Here is a 22,002-nt window from a genome sequence, read left to right on the forward strand (position 1 = left end):
ATTGTGCTTTTCCCACCATGTAATAGAATATGGACGACTCTCATATGTGTTCATTTTAATTAATCCAGCTGGAGAAGGATAGGCTCCCCCTTTCAAAACTTGTTTCTTCCCCTACTTTAGTCTAAGGGAGTTTTTCCTTGTCAATGTCACCTCAGGCTTGCTCACTTGGGGTTCAGGCCTGAAAATCTGTAAAGCTGCTTTGTGACAATGTCCATTGTAAAAAGCGCTATACAAATAAAACTGAATTGAATTGATACTACAATAGGGTCTAAACATTCGCATGGATTTGGTGCCACTGACACACACCTGGGAACATTTGTTACAATACAAAACCAAGACCATATTAAGGTACAGATGCTGGGTAGTAGGTACTTAGGCAAGAACAGGTTCAGTTCCTAGTTAGGTTTGTTTAACAATCCTAGTCCATTGCACAGCTAATTTCTGTAACGCTGCTCTGAAGAGGTGAAAAAGATCCAATGCAGATGCAGGAGTCGTTGGGAGGTAAGTAAGTGAACAGAGCAAAACCAGGAGCTGAGTCGTAGTCCGAAGGCGTAAGGTAGGTTGAGATCCGGTAAAGGCACTGGTGGCGAACAATCCAAAACGTGAGACAGACTCGTGGTCGAAAAGAGAGCGGCAGGGTCAAGTCCGAAATAGACACAGATAGCAAACTATCCAAGGGGCGAGACGAGATCCGAAGTCCGAAGGCAAAAGGTGTAGTCAGAATTCCAGGAAGGCAAAAGGTAAAGAAATGCTAGGCAGAGCAACAAGAAGTGAACTCAATACCGAGCAACGGGAAGCAGGTTAGAATAGTATAAATAACCCGGCATGCCGCACGGTAGAGCAATTGCAGGTGTGTTAACTCGTGCTGCGGTGCTTGTTAATAGTAACTCGCTGCTGGTGCTGATTAGCTCGCTTACACGTTGATCTCTGCTGGCTGGCGGTCGTGACAATTTGAAAGTTGTGCTTAAATCCTTTGTCATAGTTTCATCCCACTCGGCACTTCTTCCATCCAAGACCCTGTCATCCAAACTGAATCACGAAAAAGCCAATTTGTGAATGTTACATTTGCAGATATTGAGATCCTATTGTAATTAAAAAGGGTAGGAAGTCTAGACTGTGCAACAGAAAAGATAAAATTAGTGTTGCAGTTTTGTTGCAGTAAAAGCCTAAGTGATACATTTGCAGTGTTCTTGGTACTACTGTATGTGGTTTGAATATCTGTGGCATATAAAACCCATGGCAACTTGAATTGTATTTACTTAAGATATCTATCAAGAGGTTCAGCATAAACAAGTAAATAATCAAGTAAATAAAGACAGTTTTGTGCTAAGAAATCAATACAGTGTTCAATTCAATTTTTACAACAAATCAATACATTTCCCCTAATCCCCTAATAGTCATTAATGGCCTACACTACTGGAAAAAGAAATTAATTTTTGGAACGAGCCAACAGAGCTGGCTTGTGACCTCTAAAATGTGTTTTTCAGATTATCCTCTTTAGAACATTTTCAGTATGATCCTAGGATCCTTCAAGAGATAACTTAATAACATAATTGTGCCAATTTGCTACCAGTGATCACAGGTAAAGGATAAATTGCTTCCCCCTGTCCTTGACAACTTCAGTTGTCTGTATACTTTGTTATGTTCTTAAATTTTGGAAAATACACTGGCGAGAACAAGTTTATGTTCCTGCGTTAATTGCTCCTAAAGTGTGATCTGATCTTCATCTAAGTCATAATAATAGATAAACACAATGTGATTAAACAAATGTCATACAAACAATTGTAATTTATCATGCCTATGTAATTTATCATGCCTATAAGACATTGTTGAACCATTCACTGTTTATGCTGGAAAAAGTACAGTATGTGAACCTTTAGATTTAGTAAATGGTGGAAAATCCTTCAGCTGCAGTGACCCCAAGCAAACATTTCCTGTAGCTGCTGATCAGTCCTGCACATTGGATTGGGGGGTATTTTGGCCCAATCTTCTTTACAGAACTGTTTCAGTTCTGTCACGGATGTCGGAAGAGACGACCCGTGGAATGGCAGGATGGGGGTTAGCCCAGGCTCAGCAGTTCAGGAGTCGAATAGAAACCAATGCCCCCAGGCAGCCGACGTGAGGTGACCTGGTGCTAGGTGGGTCTCAGGACATCAGGACTTCAATGCTGAGCGGACCCGGAAATATATAGCCCCAGAGAGAGAGACACCGGAAGGACAGCAAAGCAGAGGAAACTAGGGACAGGACAGAGTGGGAGTGCCCTCTGGCTGCAGAGGGGCGTGGCAAGTTCATTGATATTTGTGGAATATCTTGCATGAACAGTTTGCATAATCTTCTCTCACAACCAAAACCTGAAAGACTTTCAAGTGTTTGTTCAAAATATAACTTTTTTATCAGGTGTACTCTTTTTCGTTTGTTTTATATAACAAAAAAAGAAATGTTAGTTGAGCTTACAATTTGGGATTCACAATACACTAACTGCAGTACCAGTGGGGTTCTGTAGGGAGAGCAGTCAGAACACAGGACAGCATTGATAGTGATACTGCAGTGGAGGTGCTACTTTTCAGTAGCAAATATGGGAAAGACTATGCTTTAATACATTCTGTCTCTTATTTCTCTTAATTTAACATATTCATATTTTCTAAGAGAACAATATGACTTTTAAGGTCTTTAAATTCAATGTCTTAAATAATGCTACCATAAGTAGTTGGAGACTTAAAATTTGTCTTGTACTGACCAAAAGTTTATGGTTAAAACATGTTGCAGTATTGAGTGAATTTAATTAGAATGTACAGTGATACAACAGTGAATTTTAACCACTAGAGGAGAGTGGGTTCCATATTCTTTAAAAGTTATACTGTACTTATGAAAGCTTGACATTCAAATTTATTTTAGTAACTGTGACTTATACAGTAGTTATTGTAACACTTTTGTTATTGAGAAAATTCTGAGAATTTGTTCATGTTGTGTAAGACATGTGTGACCTTTTAAATATTGGATAAAAATTATCACTTTATTATTTAGACTATTTAGTTTTTATATCTGAAAATAATGCAGGAGGCTTTGTTTACTTCTATATTAGATTACCAATGTCTGTAAAAAATGTAAATACAAACTTATGAATGTAAAGCAAAGTTTTGAACTGACAAAACACTTTTCTACATTTTTCATCAATAGCTAACAGCATATGCAGAACACTTTAAATAGTTAATTGACAGTTCTGTTAATTGTTTGATGACATATGTTCCATAAGAGATCTAAAAACCCCAAAAGTCAGGATTCCATAAAAATAATAAGTGCTTTGCATTGCAATTTAATTAAATTTGGCAAGATAAGTTGATAAAGAACCTGTCTAAATAGTTGTACATAATACCCTAAATGACGTGTTACTAGTGTATTATGGAGTTTAATAACTATTTAAATTCTGTGCTTCCATTATACAGTGCCATGAAAGAAAATCAGACCTTTGCAGTTTTCACATTTGTTGCTTTAAAGCTTGCAGTCTTTAAAATTTGAATTAGCAATCAATATTTTCTGTATATACACAACCTACTCCGCACATTCACAAAGCAAAACACAGAAAGAAATACTGTGGATGATTAATCTGAAAGAAAAATAGAAAATCATGATTGCATAAGCATTCAAACCCTCTGCTGTGGCAAACCTAAATTAACTTAGGTGCACAGAATTACTGTACCTTAAGGGGCCACATAATAGATTAAAAATAGATTAACCTCTGTCTGTGTGGAACAATAGTGGTTCACATGCTTTCAGAATAAAACACCTACAGCATCTCTGTATGGTCCCTCAGTCATAATGAATTACAAATAAAAAATCAGTCATGAAGACCAAATAACTTTCACAGCAAGTTAGGGATAAAGTTGTATAAAGCCACAGATCATTAGATTAGTATAATAATATAAAGTTCATTGTATTTTAAATTATATTTCTTAATCCCAGGACAAAAATACGATAATAATTATGTGGATTACTTGCATTTATACAGTACTTTTATCCCAAAGGATCCCAAAGCATTTTATATACTGGATACAGCAATTTGGCACCACCAGCCTCACTATAAAACAGTGCATTTTTATAGTGACATTTACTGTAAATGACAGTGTAAAAGCTAGAAAATTTAGTCTGCAAAATATTTGTGTGTTGACAGAGTTATCATTGGCAAACAAATGAGTTCTTAAAATGAAGTTTACATAGATTCATTATGTTGAAAGTTTTCTTAAAATTTGACTTACTAACTGCCAGAATGAAAATTGAAAAAACTCCTATGACTTGCCATAACCGCAGCCCCCAAAAAACAACTGTTTCTGATGTCACTGGATCTGGTTTCTTCCTTGGAGGACTCGTTGTACCAAACTGAAAATGAACAGAGAGAGAATTTTCAATTTTAAATGTAACATGTAAAAATGAACTGCAACTGCCACAGATTTTTGTCTGACCACAGTTTGGGTTCATTCCTTATAAATACATGTAAATTGTTGCATATTGTTGCAACATGTTGAATGCAAGTTTGTTTAATGGAGTCTTTCTGAACTTATTTAAATTCCAACTTATAGTTTTTTTTCTGAGCATTTTCCTCCTACAAATGCACAATGGTTTACAATTGTAAACTGTGTTGGGTTCTGAGTAAACTATAGTAAACATCATTAAATACCAATTCATTGTTTTAATATGTCTTGTCATTATATCTCACATGCATACCTTATTACAGTACATCATAGGAAAATACAGCTAGATAAAGAAAAAAACATTGTATTATGCTTATGCCCAAGCATGTCATTGTAAATCAATAACAAACCATGATACATTATGTTATTATTATTTTGAACAACAATCTTTGGTCTCATTGTACTTACTTTTTTACAGTACATTGAAAATGAATTAATTCATACAGAACATTAGTGCAAAGTACACTATAGAGTTTAATTTTATCATAATAAAAAAAGGTAAAACAAAATGAATTGACATTTCTATATAATAAACATTCATTATGAAAAAATAATTTAAAAATGTGGTTTATTCCAAATTTGTAAAATCACACTCTGGTTTCTATTGATATTTTTGTTCTATTTTATCAGAAAATAAAGTTTAAACATCAAATTGTACTAGAGGCACTACGATGACTTCTTGTACCTCCAGCAACCTTATTTACTGTATCTCTTGCAGAAAATGCCCAGCCATCTACATTGGGGAAACCAGAAGAAGACTATGAGACCACTTCAGAAAACATGTTAGGGCTGTAAAGATTAAAGATTTCTCCAAGCCCATAGTTTCTCATTTCACCTCAAACAGCCATGATCACAATGATCTCTCCGTCTGCATTCTCAAAGAAGGATTTCTTAACTCTTTTAGCAGAAAGACATCAGAAACCAAAATTATCCTGAAACTTGGTTCTCACCTTCTCTCTTCTCTCAACGACAGACTTGTTTTTTGAATTAATATATGCATTATTTGTAAGCATTTAATTAATGTAAAGACAAAAGTCTTATGGCAATTGTCAAAGCCAAGCTGCTGCGATGCATTCCTTTCAGGATCTGGAAATAGATTGACATCCTAAGACGATACAGTAATTTTACTGTAGACTTACTGTTAATACAGTAGATTTACTGTAGACTGTGGTAGACTTTCAAAACATTACTATTATATTTCAAGGTATATTATAAAAGGCATATTGTTTTTATTTTCTTTAGGCTGCATTCATACATACAGATGAATGTGCAATTACTAGTTCTCTTTCAGCAAAAATCCTGAAACTGGGAAAAGATTCTCAACCTCAAAAATGCTGATAAAATGGAAACTCACATACTGTACTGTATCTGTGTTTAAGAGGAGGTAAAGTAGACTGAAATTTTGATACTACTCATAGGTTTAGAGACTGAAGTAATTTCATTCAGCATTCAATGCACTCGGCTGGAAATTAGTATCTTGGCAATTTATTTTTGTTCTTGTTGCCTTATTTCACTCTGCTGCAATGAGCACCTGATTTATAGTTCTGGGAATTAACCTACAACATGCTGATGTGAGTGGGAAAAAACAACTTCCACTTTTGCCAGTGAACCCACAGATAAGGAATATGGATAAGCAATGGTTTTAAAAAGCTCCTGGACATTTCATTGTACTGTATATGACACTATGATAACTGATACAATACATGTGCTGTACCATAATTTTATAAACTAGATCAGATCAGATTACTTCCAGAATTTCATGGGTTTTCATTTTTTATTGGCCTTGAATTTTGTGTTGGCACAACTTTTGGAAGATAAAGATAGAAAATATTATTTGAAATTTGTAGTTCATATATATTCATATAAGTTTCATATTAAGTTATAATAGTTATGTTATAATATACATCTGCTGTTAAGCAAGGAGTCTTCTAGTGAGCTACTCTATCTCATCATACACTGACTGAAAGATGCTATGTTCATATTTCCTAGTACAATTCAGAATGGAGTTTAAAAATGATTTATTTATGGCATAATAGTTCAACAGAATAAAACACGATTTATTTATTTTTCCATGCTCCTCTATATATAGTATTTAATGCAGTCAAATTATTTGTTAAAAAAACAGCAGCCACTTCATAAACTTAACAAAACCCATCAATACAAAAACAACAAGCATCAACAAAGACTAATATAAAATAATTTCATTATTATCATCTTTGGTTTTATTTTTTTATTTCAAACAGTTTATATTGCATGTTATACCTAGCTCTACCTTACCATTTCTGTATTATAAGGCAGTTACAATTTGAAACTGCAAATAATAACCTGTCAAAACTTTGCAAGATACAGTATATATCCCTCAACCTCTAATCCAAAATACAGTACCTCAGCCTCAGTCTGAAGGTATTTCTCTCCTCCCCACTGATAGCTAATGTGTGGTGTGGCTGCCGTCACATCATCCAGGTGGATGCTGCACATTGGTGGTGGTGGAGGAGAGTCCCTATTACCTGTAAAGCGCTTTGAGTGGAGTGTCCAGAAAAGCGCTATATAGGTGTAAGCAATTATTATTATTGTTATTATTATTATTATTATTATTATTATTATTATTATTGTTATTATTATTATTATTATTAATGATCATATCAGCAGTGAACCTTCTTTCTATTCTGTCTCATAACTGAGTTCATTTTGTTTTCACAGTTCTTCCCTCTAACTGTAAGCTGAGACTAAGAGAAGTAACAGTCTGGCAAGATGTCAGTAAGCATCAGCAGTGTCCCCTAACACGTCTCTACATCTGTACTTCAGGGATGACCTGATACTAATAGCCAACAGCCTCCTTCACAGATGATTTGTGACCCATTTTTTTATGTGAATACAATTGCGACACTGGACAACTTGAAAGAAACTTTGTCAGCAAAAAGCCAATGCCTCTCACTTTGATCAATTATTACATTTGCTTTCTATCTGCAAGTAAAGTTGATAAATAACCAAAAGTACCTTTGGTATAAAATATGTAACATTATGTATTAACATTAAAATAAATATGACTCAGAAAAATAAATATTGAGCTCTGGAATTACAAATCTGAGGCCAGAAGCTTAATGAGTACAATTCCCCAGATGAACCACTTGCCTACTTCTAGCCAGAATTTACTAATGGTAACAAACACAGCCAAGTCGTGCTGGGAGTTGATAAGGCACAATTGGCCAGAGGACTGTCCTGTTGTCATGCAATAACAGCCCCTGTCTCTGGCTGAGCACAGAAAGGTCAAACATTGTCAGCGGTGAGTGACTACCATCTGGTTGGCATAGAGGACTGCTCTTAGCAGGACATAATTGCCCATGAGGCTCTAAGGATACTGTATGTCTTTATGTGTCTTAAGCTACTGTAGCATATGACTGAAGTGACAAATTTTGATTTACATTATCTAAAAAGGCACATTCTTGACGATTCTAAAGATCAGAAAAATGTTTTATAAAATGTATTACCTTATCATCCCTAAACTTATATACAGTATATATACTGTAAGTCAAGAAAACATGAGGATCATATTTATTTAAACGTGTAATTACTATTTTATAAATCTTTCTATGGTGTGAATTATATTGATAAAACACCTACTGTTCAATGCTATGATGTTCTGATACTCCTGAAGGGAGCTTTTTGACAATTTCACCATGCAGAATTGCTAAATGAACTGCCATCCTGTTTTAAACTACAGATTGTTTGATTGTATTGAGATGTGGAGATTGAGATGATTGAAATGACCAGTTAGGTACATTTATTTTCTGTTCAATCAACCATTCTTTTGTCAATTTTAATGTCCACTTTCAAAATGTCCCTTTTCTTGGCAAATCAGTTTTTTGGCCAAAGTGTCCTGTATGTATTGAAGTTCATGAACTAGTATTTTCTCAAAATGAGATTTTTGAACTCATTGAACTCATCTTTCAAAGACTGAATTAGATGAAATCACAGTTTTTACAACAGGTTTCTGTTAAATTTGTATGACTTAAGATAAGTAACAGTCCTTTCATGCAAGTAACAATCTCTCCAAGCACCTTAGCCTGGCAGTACTGAATAAGTGTGTTAGAGAAATTTTTCCCCGTTTCCCCTTAGAAGACAGTCAGGAGTCTGTCTCACAAGTTAAAAGAAGTTCTTATTTCATGCGCATGAGAGCAAACCACAGAGATGCATGGTGTATTTTTCTCTAGGTGATTTAACTAGAACAGTCCTTAAATATTTTTCTGTTATCTATCATACTTCCCTGTGCTTACAAGCTTCCCTGTTCTACCTTCCTATTTGCTAAAGATACCTTTTTAAATATAATTGGTCACTTAGGTTAATAGCAAACATTCCTATATAATGGTATAGAATTACATAGTAGCCAGCATTGTTCCAGCATTATTCCAATCCAGTTCAAACCAGTTCTGAATGTCCACCTTATAAAATATTGCATCTTCTGCAGGAAAAGTGTGTACAAAGTCCATAGGGACCCTATCAACAAGTGCAACACATATAGTATATATCGGACATCACTTAAAATAGTGGTAGCTCTGCTTTTTTACATCTTTGTACTTTAGCATCTTTGCTGTAAGTGAATGTAGAAGCATCAGAATCTTTTCTTATATTTATATTTATACATTTTCCCTCCCTCCTGACTGTTATAGTGACCAAGAATTTTTAAAAGCAAAGAACATAATTTGAGTCAAGGACCACACCACAGAAACAAAGCTGATCTCCAGTTTGTGCTCTCTGTTACCTAACGTTCACAACTATACTGTTTATTTGCCCTCTTCTCTTTTTTTTCCTTTGCCTTTTCAGCTTCTTTCTCTTTCACTTTATGCTTTGCTTCCCTTATTAACTACATTCCTTCTCACTCACACACCTCTCACAACATCCACATCAACTTCCCTCTTTAACATGGGCTGGCTTGGTAGTTTCACAATTTCACCTGGGTGCAAAACAGGACACTGGCAGCAAAGCACTTGTGTAATTTAATTAAAGCACTCAGAAAGAGTATAAGAGTCATTCTTCTGCCTCAAACTGAAAATGACCTGGTTCAGTTAAGCTCCTGTGAGTTTTTTTTCCATAGGGATGCTGGTAAAATGGGTCTATGATAAGGAAAACACGTTGGGATTCTGACACAAACAAGGATGTGGTAAACTGGCTGGAGGTCATCTGCCAGCAATCCACTGACAGGGCTAGAATCATTCACAAATTAAGAACCTGCTGGGTTCACGGCATGTGGTTGACACACCAGTCGAGACTTGTCTTACTTTATCTGTGTGGTGACCTCTAGATATTTTTCTTAGTTGCGTTTTCTTTTCAGCAAAGAACATCTTCTGACACATAGGATTTAAGGCAAACACCAAGTGGAGTTTTACTATACAAAAACAACGGTTACAGTATATTAGGATAAGTAACATTTTAATAGTACAGAACTATCAACTTGTGGATGCTGCACCTTGGTGGTGGTGGAGGGGAGTCCCCATTACCTGTAAAGTGCTTTGAGTGGAGTGTTCAGAAAAGTGCTATATAAGTGTAAGCAATTATTATTATTATTATTATTAGCAATGGCAATTCACTTTTTGATAAGCTACCTAAATATCTTCAGTATATTTCATATCTCTTAATGCAATATATAGTTGTACATGATGTCTAGATTCATATTGGGGCTATTGTAAAGAAAATCTAAAAAGTGGATGTCAGAAGTGGAAAAAGGACATATAAATTATTTTATGCCCTAGAAACATGTTCAATGAGTATGCTCACTTTTACTGTGAATGCTGTACTGTATATATTAATGAATTAATATGTGAGTAAGTTGCAATTTCCAGACATGTAGCACATTCATATTTGATGATATGGTCAGGATACACTGTGGATAGTATTCTAGCCTATTAGAAGGCACATGTTCACATCAGAGCCAGTTTTCCCAGAATTAATTTACCAATCTGTCTTTGGACTGTGGGAGGAAATCCATGCAGACACAGGGAGGACACATACAAACTCCATGCAGATAGCACTCCAAGAATTCAACCCAGAGCCCCAGGGCTGCAAGTCAGCATTGCTAACCACTGTGGCATTTTTCCAGGCTGTTGTTTTGACAACCTTAGCCTTAGCAATGTCCAGTGTTAGAAAGTTAGATCTTTCTTAGAATATTCACAGAGTTCTGGTGGCCTGGTGAAAAAATAACATTGCTGCCCTAAAAAGAAGAGCACAACGCAGCAGAGCAACCAGTATAATTCTGTTAAAAGTAAAGTTGTACACAGATATACAGTATCTGTACTGTACTGTAGGAACTGAATTTCTTCAAAAGCAAGCAGAGAAAATTCCAAAGAGACTTGATCCAAGTATTTAAACTCATGAAAAGAATAACTTGAGTCCAATTGACTATTTTATGCATACAGTACTTTAAAGTAACTCTCCTGTAACGGCTGGAAAAAATCTTATCATGATTTCTTGACTATATTCATAACATATTCCTAGGGCACAGACAAAGTGCAAAAACATTTCAAAAACTTGTTGAAATTAGGTTAAAATAATAAGGGGTTCAAATAATATGGAGCATGTTTTATTTAAGCAAAAAATGTACACTGTAATCTGTAATGATTTACGCTGTTACACTGTAATCTTTTTCTCAGTGCCTTATGTTCTCCATTACTGTCAGCATTAACTCACAAAGTCCAAACAATTTCACCCTAGAAGCAGTAGGACTAATAAACTTTTTTGTACAAATTACTCTATAACATATGCATAATTTCTGAAAAATGCAGCATTATTGACTAATAAATAAGCTAAAAAATAAAATATTACTATTACACTAAGATTTATTTTAATCAGATATTAAACTTCAGATATAAAATAGGAAGGAAGGAATAGTGTTTTTCTACAGATATTACAGTAACTATAGACTGTTAATCCCATATGACCACACAGGCTAGGGCTGCAAGAACCACCACGCCTAAGAAGAAAATACATGCAAGATAATATTTTTACTTAAACTTTTTTTTCAAGTGAGTGAGAAATCACCATCAGAAAAAAAAACAGCTAATTATCTTATTAAGATGATCATCTGGACGTCAAGAACTGGTTAGGTCTCTAGGATCTGGAGGCCTTCAAAACTGAAAATGGTACACTATTTGTCTGTAAAAGGAAATAGTGAAGATTCATTATATTTTGTTTCAGGGAAAATTAACCCTGGTGTGAGTGTATGTACCGTACGTTTGTGTCTGTGTGTGCCCTGCAATGGACAGGCATCCTGGGTGTATCTTGACTTGCACCCATTGCTTGCTGGGATAGGCTCTGGCTTCCATTATTAATATGGAACATACTGTACAGTACAGTCAAAAAAACAGTTGCTGTTGCTGTTGCTACCTATGGATCTGATAGCTCATTACCTGTTTTTTTTTATTATATACAGCTTTTTTTCTGATCTTTGTCAAGGGTGTCAGCAATTGTGGAGGTAACAGTATAGATGAATGAAAGGAAAAACATTTATAGTTTTAAATTTAGAAAACATGTATAGTATGTGCTTATTTTTATGTCATGGCATTATAAAGATGTTACAGCACTATAACAAGTCTCAAACTTGTTGGGTCTTGTATTAAATTCCATGCCTGGAATCCACATTTGTGGCTTTTAGGAAGTATACTGTATATGGTATATATGTATAAATAAGTTTTATTTTTTGTAAGACTTTTGTGTAAGGGATTTTCTTAAACTGTTTTCAAATGAAATGTAAGGTCAAATCTAAAATGAAAAACCAAAGAGGAAATCCATGAGAATCTGGAAAAATCTTTTTAAATCTTATGAATAACGTTTATTGCATGATCTACTGTAATGTAATGCACAATGAAAAAGTAATGTAAACCAAATTAAATGAAATGTCCACCTCGATCAACTAAATAAAAAAAAGATTGATGTTTCTGGGACTACATCATTTCCGTAGGTAAAATATTTGCTATGCTTCCAGCCCTTCATCTGGAGATACTGTAGTAACCAACACTACAGTATCTCAATATGGTAGGATTATGTGGGATGACATACTGTGCAAGTTAGATTCTTGCAACTGTTCATATTCTGGTCCAGGCTCCTGGCATTATATTATTTCTCTGCTTTTTAATTTGCATGTCATGAAAGAGAACTCACTTCAAAAGAAAAAATAATTCTTTCATATGTATTCCTAAATGTGCCTTTTCACTAGAGACCTTTTTTCAAAACTGACTGTATTTGAACACAGTACAACTGTATTGGAAGAAATGGCATTCTTCCTAACATTACCTTATGAATAAAATATAAGAAATAAAAAGGCATGTTATTGTAATCATTGTAATTATTGTGTAACTCCATGTCCTATTTAAGAGCTAAGTATTTTCTATAGAAAAAAAAACAAATGTTATTTTAAGCATTTACGCCGACTGAATAGCACTTAAAACATTGCAAGATAATGCCTAGAGTTGCTTTATTCCTTCATTATTATTTTTCACTTGGAATTGAGCTGAGTTTTTATCTGCATAAAAAGCAAAGTCTTTATGCTGGATTTTTTTTTGAATATGGAAGATTTTGACAACACTGTACTGTATATGAAAAAAATTGAATCATCACTTTCTCTTATCTTTTACACCCCATTAAGAGTAAAATTCTTTTGCCTAGGTGCACTCTTTGTTTTTCATAAAACCTTTCACAAACCTTCATAATTATTTAAACTGGAGAAATGAACCTGACTATGACCTGTGCAATGCATTCATTTCTAAAATAAATTTTGGATAGCACAGGTCAAAGCAATGATAATGTCATATTTCCCTAGGCACAAGGAAAGTGCTATCAGATATCCAATTGACACAGAAGAAAGTGGCTAAATCTAATTTGGTATGGCAGAAAATCAATTACATACTGTACTTGTAATCCTTTCTCTGGATGCAATTTTCTCTACCCATTACATGATATAATATCATTTTTGATGAAGAAGAATATCACAAAGCTAGTATACCATAATGACATACATGATAGAAATACATTCAATTCTATCAATGTCATTAGTAAACGAAATTTGACATGTAGGAATAAAAAATAAAAGTTGTATGCTAAATATAAAATAAGAGCATAAGAACAGACACAAACAAGAAGAGACCATTCAGTCCATCTAGCCTATTTGGTAATGTAGTTGCTGATCCAAGAATGTACATCCAGCTGTTTCTAAAAAGAGTCCTGGCATCAACAGTGTGGCTAGGTAGCTTTTTCCATACTCCCATAATCCTTTGGATAAAAAAACTTGTTTTTAAGTTAAGTTTTAATACATGTATAAGTTTTAATACATGAGATACAATGTCTTAAGAGATTAAATTCAGCTGATGATGTTGGAAACATATTTTACAATGATAAATGGGATGGTATAATTACAGATTAAAAAACTGAATCACTTCAGTCTTGAGAGAAGGAGATTATTAACAGGTCTGAACATTTCAGAGTCCTGACAGGTATTGACACAGTCAACAAACTGGTCTTCAAGGTCCTTAATTATACAAGGACACTGGGAAAGAAGTGGAAAGCAAGATAAAAATCAGTTAGAAATGAAAATAGAATATAGTTTTTCACACAAGCAGCTGTGGGTGTCTAAATGAAACTCCCCTGTTGCAATGGTAAAGCTGAATCTTTTGGATCCTTTAAGAATTATCTGGAGGAGCCCTTTGGATTAAGCTTTTAACAATAGTAAAATACTTTAGGAGACTTTTCAAGCAACAAGCATGATTGCATACTAAGTGAAGAATAATTGTTTTTTAAATCTGCATTCTTAAAGTTGGACTTTTTAATTTTTTGTCAAACTAGTTTGAATAAAACCGATACTACAGATTATTTCCCTTCTTGCAGCAGGGAAATCCAGTTATTAAGGTCCATTTGATGCATTTTCAGATATAATCACATATCATATGAACAGATGATCTAATCTTTAAATCTGACAACAATTTAGTTTGTTTTAATGCTTCCATGCTGTTTTACCTGAAACAGATACCACACTATTTCCTTTTATCAAAATACAATATTTGCTTTTATTCAATGATAGTGGTACAGACCAGAAAATGTACAGTTTAATTCTGCTTTCCCATTAAAGCTGTAGACTGATAAAAAGTGTAAAGCATTACAATATGTTATGTAGATTATTTTTTTAATCTATAATTTTTAACCTAACAATGAAATTGAACTGAGAGAGATCTAAGAAATCTAAATTTGTTCATAATCATTCAGCCCTTTTTCATTGAAAGTTTCATTAATTTTGTAATAACATTTCCTGAGAAAAAAAAAACAATTACAAAACTACAGTACCAATCACCTTTTCATTAGGGTACAAATATGGAACTTCAGACTTCCTTTCCATCATTCTTTTCTGAATTACCCCCTGAAGTAGAGCACCATCCTCACTGCTCCTGGCAATACAAAACCTTTTGGGTCCTTTTACATGGCATTTTGGCTGCCTCTCAAATACGACTTGCTCCTCAAGTCAACTGGATAAAAACCATACATCTTAAGTCCATTTAATTTAATACAAATACATTGGTGTATTGTTTGTATATTTTAAATAATACTAATATATTAAAATCATAGAGCTGAAATGTTCATAATAGTCATACACTCTCAATTAACAGCCTGAACCTTTCAATTCAGAGAAGTATTTGAGACGCATACACACTCCAATTATCAAAGTTTTGAAGTTTACAATATTTCAGTATATAAAAGGCAATTCTGTATCACTGCTGAATGGGAGAACATGTGCTATGCTTGCCAATTCCATGTATGCTTGACATTACCCAAAAATAACACATACATTGTATTTAGCATTCATGTTAATATCATGATCACAAATTTCCATGGAGGAAACCACTGCTCTCCAAAAAAAAACATTGCTGCCTGTCTCATGTTTGCTAAAGACCACCTCGATGTTCCATAGCACTACTGGAACAATATTCTGTGGATAGATTAGACAAAAGTTGAACTTTTTGGTAAATGTACAGTGTTATGTTTGGAGAAATTGAGGAACCAATTAATTCCAAGTTGTATCAGGAAATCCTACAGCAGAATGTCAGGGCGCCTGTCTGTGATCTAAATCACAAAAGAAGTTGGGTCATGCAACACAACAATGAACCAAAACACAGGAGTAAAGCAATAACAGAATGGCTCAAACAGGAGAAATTCCGTATTTTAGTTCTGACCTTTATCCCATTGAAATGCTGTGGCATGATCTGAAGCAGGCCGTTCAAGCAAGACATCCCAAAAATATCCATGAACTGAAACAGTTGTGTATAGAGGAATGAGCAAAAATACCTCCTAACCACTGTGCAGGTCTGATCAGCAGTTACATAAAGCATTTGGTTGAGATTATTGCCAATAAAGGAGGTTCCACTAGTTACTAAATATACTGTAAGGGTTCACATACTGTACTTTTTCCATCAATGAGCTTGATTGTTTAGATAGATAGATAATACTTTATTAATCCCATAGGGAAATTGATGAAATTGATTAAATTAGTTGTTTAGTAAAGATTTGGCAATGTAAAATGTTACTTAAGAGAACTGTTAACTATTACACAGTGCTACACCAGTAAAATGAAAAAACAGGTGTGTTGTTTGTTAAATAAGACTTTATTAATTATAATAATATAATAAATATGTAATGTACTGTACCCTCAAAATGTACTCCTTTTTCATCAACAGAGGATACCCCAGCAGTGTTATTGACAGGGCCCTTGCCCGAGCCAAAAACACCCCTCGGACCATCAACCCAATCAGGTACTCCTGCCGTAACAACCGCATTCCTTTGGTGCTTCCCTACCACCCTATCACACTTCCTATCCCCAGGACTATTAATGACAACTTTTCCATCCTACAGGATGATCCCTCCATTGGGGCCCTCTTTTCTGACCACCCCATCATCTCATATCGCCGATCACCTAATCTGCACAACCTTCTTGTTCACAGCTCCCTTGACTGCCCTCAGCAACCATCCACACCAGGTACTTCCCCTTGCAACAGAGCTCGCTGTATCACCTGCAGGTACACATCCAACAACACACTCATTCAAGGCCCCTCAGGACAATTCCGGATCACCCAGATGGCATCTTGTACCTCCAGCAACCTTATTTACTGTATCTCTTGCAGTAAATGCCCAGTTTCTCTCTACATTGGAGAAACAGGAAGTTGACTTGGAGACCCGCTGCAACACTTGACACATTAATGCAGAAATCCATATAATTAATAAAGGTTCACAAACTTTCTTTCACAACTGTATCTCACAGAGTTTTCAAAACATTCACAAAGCATTCAAATCTTTGACGTTGCTGTCCTTCGTAAAATGTTAATTCTTATTATTTGATCCTGTTTGAGGTGGATAATCCTGACTTCATAACCTAGGTTAGCACAGTGTTTAAGTCAAAGGAATTGTGAAATGACCTCAGACATTAAACTATAAACATGCACAAGGCAGGAGATACATATACAAAAGAATGGTTTGGTAAAACAATCTCATTTGTAAAGAACATCATTTAAAATCTACATTTTTATATTCTATGGTCATTATTTTAATACATAAAAAATCACTTAGGGCAGCTAGAAAAATAACTATTGGAGGATCAAGACAGAGGCCTAAAATATGGTACACACTCATGACTTGTCAAATGAAGAATATGTGTAATGTGGTATAATAAGAGACCAAGATACATAACAGATGCAAGTATTTCTAAATATTAAAACATTGGTCAGAGAATGTTAGAATGCTGAAGATTTCCCATATTTCTCTCTCCTGGAAGATATTTTCCCCATGAAAGTGACATCAACTGATCAGTCCAGACTGGATACATGTCCATCGGCCCCACAGAGACATTTAGTCAAAAATGGGCTTCATTTCAGAGTAGCAAGACAAAACCTATTATTAAATCTTGACACCATAAAGTCTAGTCTTAGTTTGTTAACTAAATTTAATTAATTCTAATATTAATTCTTAATTCTAAGACACATATGAACAATATTTAGTTATACGGTAACAATCATCAAGCATATGTTTATTTTAATACAATCAGTAGAGCATTAAAAACAACACTGTGCCTATAGGAAGTATGGAGGTAGTAGCATTATGATCTTGGGCTGTTTCCCAGAGCTTTTTAAGACTGTCCAAGTGGAAGGAAGGATGATAGAATTTGATACTAGTAGATACTACTAGAAGACCTAGACATTTTCCCATGAATAAGGCACACTCGATGTTTTAACTAAAGTTGGCAGTCTTTTGGGTGGCCATAAGAAAGAATCTAAATGCTTGGAGTTCAAATGGACACCAGACAATTTACAGTGGTGATCAGCTGAACAAGTAATAACTGTAAAAATAAATGACAGCACAATAAGTAGGTGATGTTCAGTGACTATTGAAACGATGGTACAGTATTTTGAAGGCCAGCAGAAAGAGTAAGTAAAACAGTTGAGGGCTGAAAAAAAGAGAATTGAGAGAAAGCAATAGAATTACATGTTGCAGTCAGTCAAAGGCAAAATGGATATACTGTTATAGCACATTGGTAGACCAGGTGCAATACAGGAACTGAAAACAGTCAACATGTTGTTGTTTTTTTCCAAAGCCTACAGCAATTAGTTTGAATTAAAAGAATTAGAAGTTTCCTTAACAAAGAAAATGTATTTTTTTAGACTTATTTGTTATCATTGAAAGGTGATTACAGAAAGCAGATTCAAAGCGATAACCTTGCTTGCTCTATACCGTAGATGTGGATTTATTGGTTAATTGTTGGCTAGGTACAGCAAGTGAAACGTCTGTTACCCCAGACGTTCTTGAATAAAGTCACATTGTATGGAATGTTTCTTAATTTTCTTGTAGAGCAGAATTTTTTTTTTTCAGGCAGGTAACAAAAGCTACTTGGTAGACTCAAGGAATATAGCCTGATTAGATTAAATTAAATGAATTGTGTTGGAAATAAGCCCTTGCTTCCAGATGTAGAATGCTTTACAACATAAGAAGTAAGTGATTTGACCCCTTTTACTCTTTTTTCCAGAAACTGGAAATAGTATGGCTTTTCTTGAGGGAATCTAGAGCTGCTGCATCACCGCTATTAATTGAAAAGAAGTGCTTCTTGTTCTCAGTTCTCTTTATACTTTCATCGTAAAAGCCATCTGTAACCCTGGGTTCTTGCTTCATTGCCGATCATAATTACATTTTTTCATATGCTTTTTTGGGATTCAGAATCACCTCTGATCGAGGCTGAATAGATTCATTTTATTTAAGCTATCTTTTTAAACTCATCCTGGGGCAACATTACCCTTTTCATAATGTGCTGAATTAAGCTGTAGCCAAAACTTCCAATTAAGTCTAACTAATGTACAGTATCTGCACATCTGTATATGTATGTTCAGTATTCACGACATTTCAATTATACACCCTATCATTCCTTTTGATCCTTACCTAGAAGTGAACAACGATGAAACTACCAAGTCTCTTTCACAGACTGCTGTCATGCCCTCTGCAGCCAGAGGGTGCTCCTTCTCTGTCCTGTCTCTCATTTCCGGTTCTTTGCTGTCTTTCCGGTGTTTCTCTCTCTCTGGGACTATATATTTCCAGGTCTTTCACTCTGCCTTCGCTCAGCATTGACATTCAGTTGTCCTGAAACCCACCTAGCACCAGGTCGCCCCACGTCCGCTACCTGAGGGCATAGGTTTCTATACGGCATTCCCTGAACAGCTGAGCTCGGGCTAACCCCTGTCTCGCCGCTACGCAATAGGGTCTTTTCACTCTCCTGTCATTCCACGGTTCGTCCTTTCCAACATCCGTGACAGTTGCATTATTAGCTTAGTGATGATTGCACATTAGCCTCTGCATTTGTGTGTTAGTACTCCTCTACATTAAATTACATTTGTCAGGTATCAGCATTTCATTTGTTGTATTGTGCTTGCAACTCCTTAGTAACCTCTCGTCTAGAAAATACAGACACTGTGCTCTAACGGTCAATGATAGATAGAAAATTAATGCATTTTTATATCAATTTATTCTGATTTTCTTGACGTAAATTCTAGGTGTCACCATAGACACACCTTTGGAAGAATATCTTTAAATGAACTTAAATGCACATTCAAAAACAACTAAAGCTTTGCCGTCATTATGATTTTATCACATGCTTTAATTTGACCTAATTTTTAATGTAATAAAATATAAAAAAATAGATACCTGCAAGATATAGAGGTTATTGTGGGTTATTAACACCTTTTAATTCCTGGTGGAACCAAGAAATGTTTTGTTAGTTATTACCAAGGCTGCTGATTGTGTTTACTGTCTCTGCTATCTTTACAATTCTGTGGAATTGTCTTAAAACAGCTTTGTTCATGAAGAGTATATAATCTCTTTTTGGGAAATCCGATTTATTTTTTTGAAAACACAAAATTGAAAATAGATTTCTCATCTTATATTCAATGAAAAAACTTTTTGGACAATAAAAACTTATACTGCACATTTTTACTGAACAAAATGAACCTATTGTTTCTATTTCCTTTGAATTCAGTTGCTTCTGGTAAGATACAATTTCTACACTAAGTGTTCTACACCAAGTATAAGTGTTCTGGATATAACTTAATCTAATTCTGTGTCAAAATCAAAAGAACTTTGCCTCAATAAGCACCTCGATGCATGTCTTTTGTGTGATTTATCTTATAATTGCCCATTATTTTTTAAGTTTCCTAATCAACTAAATTTAAAAATTAAAATTTTAGATTTAATTTAAAAGTGTCTAGTAATTTATTTTCGTAACTGTTCATTTGGTATTGTCCAAGGCCTGTCTATTCACTTTGTTTTACTTTTCCAAGGCATTTAAAGGTTTTTATTAATACCTCATCATTATTTTATTGTGGTCAATACCATTGCAGCTAAGAACGAAATAAACATTTTAGGGTTTTTTGGGTAACTTCTATTGTTTACTTTGAGCATCAGTATCCATGAGGGTGACATATACATTTCATTTCTGTAATTACTTAACATTTAAATTAAGATTGCTTGTATCACAATTGAACTCTATGGTTTTGGTCTTTATTATTTGTTAAAGTTATTGCAAATACCTATATAAAAGCAAAAATAAGGATAAATTTGAGCTTTTTATGTATTTAATAAAAAACATAAAACCATAGTTGAACAGACAGACAAAAAACAGAATAGACAAAAACAAACAAACAAAAAGACCTGTGTCTTTTAAGGTCATTGTTCAGATTTTGCTATTTAGCACAATGGTGCATCAACACAAGACCCTAGGTGCCACCTTAAATACCCAAGTAATGAACCCAGGCATTGCAATGTTTCTTGTAATCTGATGACACCTTTGTGAAAGACAATAAGTCTATTCTTACCTCAGGATCGGGGATCTGTGGAACCACAACCGACATGTACAGGGAAAGCAGGACAGACAGAGAGCCGAGCAGCGAAATGAATGAGCAAGGGTGTAGATCCCACGCCATCTTCTTTTCTCTCCCCTCTCCCGCTCCCCCTCTAGCAATCTGTGAAGGGAGGACCACAATGGTCCAGGTGATTGATAGTCAGCAAACTGCTGACAGCACTCTTGCATCTGTCGCACTGCTTTCCTTCCCTTACAGAGCAATACCTTTCCACTCCACTGGGCAGGGTCCAGGACCCGTCCCTCAGGGGCCATTAATTAATAAGGCTGGTGTCACTTACACTCTTTTTCAGCGGTAGAAGTCAGAGCTGCTACCGAGAGACTGTGAACTCTGTTTCAGAGTGCAGGTCAGGCAGGGAAGAAGGAAGAAATGGCAAAGGGTAGGCTTTGTAAAATTAAGCTTCTGAAATTATACTGTTCGACAAAGTACAAACATGGTGTGTGTTTCTGATATAATGCACACTTGCTTTTGCTGCATTTACTAAAAATAAGTTCTGTTTCTGTTCTTTCATGAACTTTTCAACTGTTCCATATTAATCAGCTTAAGGTTTTTCATTTTGCAAGAAAAAAATGCAATGATTTAAATATAAAACAACCGAACATACATGGTTGAAACAAACACCTCTGTATTTAAAGAAACAAGGGTGTCTTTATGTTCAAGTAATAATTAATCATTTTTTAGCAGTGATAATAGTGGAAATCTTCTCTCTTATCTTTTAAAGCATCTATCCATCCATTTTCTAACCACTTTATCCAAATCAGGGTTTCAGGGGGAGCCGGAGCCTAACTCAGCAAGCAAAAGACACAGGCAGGATACACCTTGGACAGGACTCAGGAAAGATACACAGACACAAACATACACACACTCACACCTGGGCCAATCTTCCCAAAAGCCAAATAGAAATATCACCTATTGTCCCATACCTTGCCTACTTACTTTAATGTTTCATTTGTTTTATTTTGTCAGGGTAATTAGTGATGCATTGGGAAAAAACTCAATATATAGGACTTTCAAATTCTTAGTGTGGAGATCAACTTACCAAAGGACTGGACAAACAAAATGCCTATTAATTTAATGATGTGGAAGACCTAAGGGGGTGGCATGGCAGTTAGGGC

At 35.0% G+C, this 22,002-nt stretch overlaps 1 protein-coding gene across 1 annotated transcript in view; it reads right to left on the reverse strand.

Annotated features, from left to right (window-relative positions):
• tmie (transmembrane inner ear) overlaps positions 1-21,141 on the reverse strand; it is a 47,750-nt gene extending 26,609 nt beyond the window's left edge. Inside the window, exons 1-3 of the mRNA XM_088918141.1 lie at positions 21,094-21,141; positions 20,843-20,989; positions 4,254-4,374 (exon numbers count right to left, since the gene is read on the reverse strand). Coding sequence (XP_088774267.1) covers positions 4,254-4,374; positions 20,843-20,989; positions 21,094-21,141 — 316 coding nt within the window. The remainder of the gene's footprint in view (positions 1-4,253; positions 4,375-20,842; positions 20,990-21,093) is intronic.
• Positions 21,142-22,002: the final 861 nt, after the last annotated feature.

Source organism: Atractosteus spatula, chromosome 6 (assembly GCF_055471065.1).
Source record: "Atractosteus spatula isolate fAtrSpa1 chromosome 6, fAtrSpa1.hap1, whole genome shotgun sequence".
In the NCBI taxonomy this organism is placed as follows: Eukaryota; Metazoa; Chordata; class Actinopteri; order Semionotiformes; family Lepisosteidae; genus Atractosteus; species Atractosteus spatula.